Source organism: Aricia agestis, chromosome 4, assembly GCF_905147365.1.
Source record: "Aricia agestis chromosome 4, ilAriAges1.1, whole genome shotgun sequence".
Taxonomy (NCBI): domain Eukaryota; kingdom Metazoa; phylum Arthropoda; class Insecta; order Lepidoptera; family Lycaenidae; genus Aricia; species Aricia agestis.
Genome location: NC_056409.1, coordinates 4,410,686 through 4,419,183, shown reverse-complemented (window position 1 = coordinate 4,419,183; position 8,498 = coordinate 4,410,686). Strand labels below are relative to the sequence as shown.

The following is an 8,498-nucleotide window of genomic DNA, read 5'->3' as shown; positions in this document are numbered from 1 at the left end:
TCAATATTCTTATTTATAATTATAGCCAGTATGATGTTTACAGAAAAAGTTTAATTCTTTTCAAAGGTACTATCAGAGAAGTTGATTCCTATGCAATTCGGGGACCTAAGTAGTTTGGTTGCGTTACGTCAAACCCAGCTGACAATTAACATCACAATTAACATTGAATTGACATATTCGACCAAATAACGTTGGTCTGTCAATTGCATAGGAATCAACTTCCTCGATGGTACATAATATGACACAATATACAACATGAGCTAGACGGTGCAAATCTGAAAAGCATATTATACAGGTTGTAACAAAACAAAATATTATTGATAATACTTAAGGCTGTGTGAGTCCCCTGTATAGATCGATCAATTCAAACATATATAATTAAAAACAAAAATATACAGGGTGTAACAAAACTTAATGATAATACTTTAGGGTGTGTATGTGTCCCTTCAACCCTTGTACAGAGTTGACTGTGAAAGTAGCAGCGCTGAAATATCAACTTTGGTTTTAATTTTTGTATGCCTTTAAAATGGTCGTTTATCCTCGTTTCGAGGGCACATCTTTAACCATCTCCCCTAGCATTGAGATACTTGGCGTCAACATATCGAGCGAAGTCCAGTTCCGATATCATCTTGAGGGTAAGGCCAAATTAGCCTCAAAGAAGCTTGGCGTTCTTAACAGAGCGAGACAGTACTTCAGTCCGGACCAACGCCTACAACTCTACAAGGCGCAGGTTCGGCCTCATATGGAATATTGTTCTCATCTCTGGGCAGGGGCGCCAAAATACCAACTGCTCCCTCTGGATCGTATCCAACGAAGGGCTGCTCGAATTGTTGACTGCCATAGTGTTTCAAACAGCTTGGACCCCCTGGAATTACGCCGAGATGTTGCTTCACTCTGCATCCTCTATCGGTTGTATCACGGGGAGTGCTCTGAGGAATTGTTCGGAATCATACCACCTGCAACTTTTCGCTATCGTCCCACGCGAAAAACATACCATCCTCATCACCTTGATGAGTGGCAGTCTTCCACAGTGCGTTTTTCGCGTAACTTTCTGCCGCGCACTGTAAAACTCTGGAATGGGCTGTCACCAGCAGTATTTCCGGACCGATACGACCTGCAAACCTTCAAGAAAAGAGCGTATACCCTCTTAAAAGGCCGGCAACGCACCTGCAGCTCTTCTGATGTTGCGAGTGTCCATGGGCGACGGTAGTTGCTTACCATCAGGTGACCCGTTTGCTCGTTTGCCCCCTTATTTAATAAAAAAAAAAAAAAAAAAAATGCATAAAGTATGTTTATGTAAATATAAAAATGCATATATCTGTATGTTGATGATACAAGCGTAGCAAGTAGTTTTAGTATTGATATAGAGATCGCGTAACTGTGTCACAATAGGTCACACTTGATAACTTTACTACTGATACGAGTATATTTCATATATTATGACAATAAGTAATCATAGTTTATATTATTATTGTGACAGCAAATGCACGTAAAACATTATATTATGTTAAAAATGTGAAAGAACATTGCGTTATATAATTATTATAAAAACAACACTCATAACAATAATGTTATATTGCGTTCTTATCGACATAAGAATATACCCACACTAGATTAATTTAAATAATATCAAGTATCAAGAGGGCTCCAGCGCAGTACACGTACGTCAAACAAGTCTTGTTTACTTCTAACTCAGTGGCTACTTGTAGGTCGCGTATGAATGATTTCGTTGCATAATTTCTTTAGAAAAATTAAATTGTTTAATTTTTTTGTTAAAGAAGTTTATACTATTTTTTTGTTAAAGAAGTTTATACTGTGTCGGAAAAGTGTGTAGTGCTATTAAATTCTAAGATTGTGTTTTTTTTGTGGCAAAATGGCGTCATTGACGAAAACTTTTATCTCTTTACTAGTTGTGTTTTGTTTAATATACGAATGTAAGTATTTTACTGTACATTTCACTCTGTTTTGGTAATGATTGCTGTTTAGCCGGTTTTACATTGCAGTCCGGCCATACGAGTTATTTTTATAGTGCCTAAGTGTGTGCGCAGTATATAGCTATCTTTTGCATTGCGCTCAAACCCACTAGACCTCACGACTAGCAAAATGCATCACCGACTTTTTATTTCACCGCTGGAGTTTAATATAATAAATTCTTGAGAAAACTTTTTAATCTTGTTGCTTTGTTAATAGTTTCAGCAGGGTTTTTCCTAAAAACCGCCACATTTCATTTTTTCAACCGTACATTTTTCCGCAAAAAAAGAAACTTATGTCCTTTCACGTGGTCTATTCTTCATGTGTGCCAAATAACATAAAAATTGCTCCAGTAGTTTCTTAAGATAATAAGCAATTTTAAATAGTTTCCTCCATTTTTTCCACACTTTCCTCTATTTCTTCGCTCCGATTAGTATTAACGTGATAAAATATAGCCTATAACCTTCCTCGATAAATGGGCTATCTAACACTAAAAGATGTTTCTAAATCGGACCAGTAATTCCTGAGATTAGTGCGTTCAAACAAACAAACAAACTAACTAACAAACTCTTCCGCTTTTTAATAATATATAATAGTAAAGATTTCTTAAGATAATAAGCAATTTTAAATAGTTTCCTCCGTTTTTTCCATATTTTCCTCTATTTCTTCGCTTCTAGTCTTAGCGTGATAAAATATAATCTATAGCCTTTATCGATAAATGGGCTATCTAACACTGAAAGATTTTTCTAAATCGAACCAGTAGTTCCTGAGATTAGTGCGTTCAAACAAACAAACAAACTAACTAACAAACTCTTCCGCTTTATAATAATATATAATAGTATAGATTTCTTAAGATAATAAGCAATTTTAAATAGTTTCCTCCGTTTTTTTCTACATTTTCCTCTATTTCTTCGCTTCTAGTCTTAGCGTCATAAAATATAATCTATAACCTTTATCGATAAATGAGCTATCTAACACTAAAAGATTTTTCAAATCGGACCAGTAGTTTCTGAGATTAGCGCGTTCAAATAAGCTCTTTCAAATAATTTCCCACTTTTTACCACACTTTCCTCTATTTCTTCGCTTCGATTAGTATTAGCGTAATAAAATATAGCCTATAGCCTTCCTCAACAAATGGGCTATCTAACGCTGAAAGAATTTTTCAAATCGGAGCAGTAGTTCCTGAAATTAGCGCACTCAAATAAGCTCTTTCAAATAATTTCCTCCCGTTTTTACACACTTTCCTTTATTTCTTCGCTTCGATTAGTATTAGCGTAATAAAATATAGCCTATAGCCTTCCTCGATAAATGGGCTATCTAACACTGAAAGACTTTTCTAAATCGGACCAGTAGTTCCTGAGATTAGTGTATTCAAACAAACAAACTAACAAACTCTTCCGCTTTATAATAATATAAGTATAGATAATATAGGGTGAACATGACTAGTGATTGGACAGGTCAAGTCATTGGACAAAGCACAAAAACACTATATATTTTATTAAGGTTGCTTTTAAAACTTCCTGTTTTTCTTAAAAATCAGGCGTTCTATTACTTTAAAAACAGGCAGATTTTAAAGCAACCTTAATAAATATTGTGTTTTTATGCTCTGTCCAATGACTAGTACTGTCCAATGTACTAGTCATTTACCATAGTATGTATGTATGATACACTGTCATTGATGACACTGTCACACACTGTATCATAAAGTTAATATACCTGTAAAGTCAATGATGAAAAACTCAAAGCAGATATGATACTACCGCGCGCGTTGTGAAGATTCAAATACGGTCCAATTGGGCCGTCTGTTGTTTAGTCTGCATCGAGCGCAGTCACGAACGTGTCGCGTCTTGTCTTACCTAAATAAATTGAAAATGACGTCGTGCGTGTTTCGAAAATGTTCCAATTATGACTCGAAAGTAAACAAAACACATGGAATCTCTTACCACATGTCTTGATTGCAATAAATACCTCGATTATTTACATTTTCAATCATTTTTTCGAACAACCTGGAAAAAATCGAATTTTCGTCATAGCTCAGGCGAAGAAAGAAACAGCGATACGATTCGACGTTTAAAAATAGAACTGTCTCTTTTATGTAAATGGTTTTTCGTATCTTTTGTTTCACTTATCTGTCAAATTTGTCAATGTTTGCAATTTAGAATTTGAAAATTGTTCGGAAGAGATTTAAGCCGGAAAATAGTATGGACGTAACATAATATCTGTATAAGTAGAACATCAGTGACCTAGGTACACCGAGGTATATTAACTTTATGCACTGTATTAAATATTATCCTATATACCTAGAATACGTAAATTATTTACGATTAACATTTAGATGGACAGGCAGGTCTTTCGTAGGGACGATATTTTATGAATATTTCTTTGTCTTTCTATTTAATTTCTAATATTTTTTACTTGCTAAGTAAAACCAGTTTATATTTACTTACCTATTTCTAGTCTGCTGGTACTTATAATGATCCATAATATAAATTTAATTTTATTATAATATTATGTACTCGGTCCAGTGAAACTACTATTCTCAGTCCTTATCGACAGTACTTTACGAACAATGAGCATTATTTACGAATGTAACTTGAATCTTCACAATCAAAACGCAACTGTTTAGTTAAAGTTTTATATAAGACAATAATTCCAAAAGTGTTTGTTCCATAATTATTATAACTTGCTTAGTAATTGGCAATATGAATTTTTTATTTATTGTGAAATTTTATTTTGGCATTAAAGAACCACCGCTTTCCTTAGGCACGTGCATCCACTGCTACTACTGCAACAGCGCGAACAATTCCGCGTGCCTGGACGTGAACGAATACGAGGACGAGATCCGCAGCCGCATCATCCCCGTGGTGCACTGCGAGACCGCCATCCCCAGCAACGTCGCCCTCAACTTCTTCTGCCGGAAGATCACGCAGACCAGTGAGTAGAGTACGAGGACGAGATCCGCAGCCGCATCATCCCCGTGGTCCACTGCAATACCGCCATCCTCAGCAACGTCGCCCTCAACTTCTTCTGCCGGAAGATCACGCAGACCAGTGAGTATAGTACTAGGACGAGATCCGCAGCCGCAACATCCCCGTGGTGCACTGCGATACCGCCATCCCCAGCAACGTCGCCCTCAACTTCTTCTGCCGGAAGATCACGCAGACCAGTGAGTATAGTACTAGGACGAGATCCGCAGCCGCATCATCCCGTGGTCCACTGCGAGACCGCCATCCTCAGCAACGTCGCCCTCAACTTCTTCTTTAAAGCTATTGCATAGCTTTTATCGCGGGCTTTGAGCGCAGCGACCGAATCGCTATACGCCCATAATGAAGCAAATGTATCATAAGGGCCACAGCGGTTTCGGAGCCACGCCACACCCTTGCTTTTACTCTATCCAGCAGCTCAGATGACCGATAACTAGCGAGAGACCCTGCCCATCTAACGTTTAAATAATTTGAATGGATTTACTACCATCAGTTCTACCAGGCAATGAGCAATAAAACGCAGTCTGGACCGTGTTATATCTTAATTAACTTATGAATAATAAATATTATTACCTTTCACTTGACTCAACAGCTGGGTTTCTAGACCAATAATAATTAAAAATATAAAATATATATTTCCAGTCTTCCACCCCCACAAGGACAGCGAAGTGCGAGTAACGCGTGGGTGCGGCTGGGTGCGACACCACAAGGAGTGCTATAAGGACGACAATAGCGACCACCTTGGCACGACCTGCCAGTGCTTCCAGGACCTCTGCAACGGCAGCCACAGGATTGATGTTGGACTCTTGTACCTTATGTTACCAGTTGTTATGTACTTTTGGTGTTAAGTTTATGTTAATGTTGTTAATGGTCTGTATTCATTTTGATTAGTGATAAGTGCAGGTGATTATTGCAGGTGGTTACTAATCAGGTGAAAGGTGTGGACAACGACTGATGCAAGTCCTTTACTTTCTCCTAAACACTAATCACCTTCACTCGCACTAATCAAAATGAATACAGGCCCTTATGAACAGTTGAAGAAGTGATGTATCTTGCGACAGCAATGCGACAAGTTATTGACAGTACATTTTCGCCTGTTGCATCGCTGTCGATGATACAAAAGCAGTCTGCCTCTTCAGGCTGTAGAGGTAGCGAATCTATCTCCAACTGTATTTACTCTTAATTAAAAGTTATTGGAATAAATTAGGACTTAAATTTAAAAAATAAGTGTTTTTTACCTACTAATGTAATTTAATATCAAAGAGCGTCATATAAAAAGTGCAAAGACGATGGCAGTGCATGTCAAGTAAACGTATAAGTTTCGTATTGGTTACACCACCTTCGGCCTTGGCCCAAAGTTCCCAATTGCTTTTATACATCATGTTTCGGTGTTACCTGGCCCTTAGAAAGTGAAATGATGATCAATAGTACTAATAAACGTTGATACAATGTACAACAACTGAAGTACAGCGGTCGGGGAAAGCCCTTTTACTGGCCCGTGCACACGACGCGCGGTGGCACTGCGGTTGCGGTCAGCGGTGGCGCCAGTTTGAGCGGGGAGCGGAGCGGAAAACGTATTACTCAAACTGAAAACTTTTTAAACTTGGACCATACGTAACTTTAAGCAGGTGCTTAACTTTTAAACGTATTTTCACGCAAAATATTATTCAAAATCGGTAATATAAAAGGTAAATTAGTAAACTGTTGACGTTTAAAAAATTAAGATGGTTTTGAGCCTTGCCGCGGTAAAACGCGGCTTGGGAAATCTAGTCAATAATGTCAACACCTGTATGGGATACTCCTGTATATTAGTAAATTTTGATGAAGTTACTGTAGGATAATGAATGAGCGTAAGAAAAAAGCAAACCAGTAGCTTGACGTTCTATTAGAATAATTAGCTGCATATATGTTTATCTCTAACTAAATAATTAGGGAGCGCATGTCGCATGATATCATGAATATATAAAATTGTATGTTTGAGACAAGTCCCGCTCTCATTGTGACTCCACCCTGTCTGTAAACAATACAGGTAATTCTGTGCTGTGATTTGGTGCCATTTTGGTGCATTACATAATCTCAATTATTTATACCTAAATAAATATTGCTAAAGAGGATTTACGTCAATCGCATATTATATTTTTAGCAAGCTGGTCGTCATAAAACCAGCTATACTTTTTATTACATATTTCAGCTGAAAACAAGAAAAATATTGAAAGTTTATTTAAAAGCGTAGGTCTGCCAAGCGTTTATGTACTACATTAATCTTTGTAAATGTTTTAATAGTTTCGATTTTTGATAAAAGGTGTGTTGCACTGATGATAGATACAATTACTTCAACATCTTTACATTTCGCCCTTTAAGTTCTAACACCGCGTAAGTCAGAAATAACAACTTTTCAGGAGAGAGAAAACAATAGGGATGATGACAAGGTCAAAGATTAGCAAATTTTGTTAATAAAATAAAGAAATCACGGTAAAAAATAAGTGTTCCCAAAATTTCAGCTTGATAGCATTTGTATTTTTTTTTTTGTTATGCGCCTTCAAAGTTGGATATTCAAGTCGAATTATTTTTCAATTAAATTTCTTAATATTTGGATACAGTTCGATAACTTATCCAATTATAAGCAACTTTTGTTATGAAACCACTTTCATAAACGCAATATTTAATATACCTGTCGAACAAAGTTGTCTCCCGGTGCGTACAAACTACGAAAGACTGACGTCATACTTTCGTAGCACTTTGTATGGAGCGTTTCGGGCAGGTCTTTTTTATGAGATATTTGAATTGTCATATCTTGGTGAATTTTTAAGCTATCAGAGTCATTCTTTCAACGATGTTTCTATTTTTTAAGTGTCTTTTAATTGCCGATAAGAAAAAAAAATAGTCATCATGCCTATTGCATAATTTTGTATAGATACCATACTAAAGCAGGTTTACTATTAAAATATTATTTCACGTGTTCAAAATTTCAACATAGTCAAAAATAGACGTGGGAGAGCCATGCTTCGGCACGAATGGGCCGGCTCAACTGGAGAAATACCACGGGCTCTTAGAAAGCCGGCGTGAAACAGCGCTTGCGCTGCGTTTCGCTGAGTGAGTGAGTTTACCGGAGGCCCAATACCCTACCCTTTTTCCTTCCCTACCATCCCCTATTTACTTCCCTACCCTCCCCTATTCCCTCTTAAAAGGCCGGCAACGCACCTGCAGCTCTTCTGATGCTGCGAGTGTCTATAGGCGACGGAAGTTGCTTTCCATCAGGTGACCCGTTTGCCCCCTTATTTCATAAAAAAAGTGAATTAAATACGTAGTTATGACAATTTACTCCTATCAGCTGAAGCTCTGATCGATATTCCTGATCAAATAATCTAAATGGTATTCCGGACATGCCCTGACCTTCTTCAGGTTTTCTCCGGAAGCCTCAGACGTGACTGCACACTCCACTTAACGCTCTTAAGTACGTCTTAAACACGTACATCGTACAACAATTCTAGATATTATTTTAATGCAACATTAATGTCTCGTTTCTTGTTCGATTCAGTCCGT

At 37.3% G+C, this 8,498-nt stretch overlaps 1 protein-coding gene across 2 annotated transcripts; it reads left to right on the top strand.

Annotated features, from left to right (window-relative positions):
• The first annotated feature begins 1,613 nt into the window (after positions 1–1,613).
• On the top strand, positions 1,614–6,178 carry LOC121726468. Of its 2 annotated transcripts, XM_042113858.1 has the most exons (3): positions 1,614–1,934; positions 4,735–4,905; positions 5,598–6,178. In XM_042113858.1, the coding sequence occupies exons 1-3, from the start codon at positions 1,874–1,876 to the stop codon at positions 5,801–5,803; spliced, it is 438 nt and encodes a 145-aa protein (XP_041969792.1). In that variant the 5' UTR covers positions 1,614–1,873; the 3' UTR covers positions 5,804–6,178. The 2 variants fall into 2 exon arrangements, 1 of the variants encoding a protein (XP_041969792.1); XR_006035538.1 differs by lacking the exons at positions 1,614–1,934; positions 4,735–4,905 and adding an exon at positions 4,919–5,137 and having other exon boundaries at positions 5,598–5,727.
• Positions 6,179–8,498: the final 2,320 nt, after the last annotated feature.

Coding starts and splice junctions, on each gene's coding strand:
- LOC121726468 (XM_042113858.1), top strand. CDS start 1,874: ATGGCGTCATTGACGAAAACTTTTATCTCTTTACTAGTTGTGTTTTGT. Junction 1,935..4,734: donor GTTTTGTTTAATATACGAAT/GTAAGTATTTTA, acceptor CGCTTTCCTTAG/GCACGTGCATCCACTGCTAC. Junction 4,906..5,597: donor CCGGAAGATCACGCAGACCA/GTGAGTAGAGTA, acceptor ATATATTTCCAG/TCTTCCACCCCCACAAGGAC.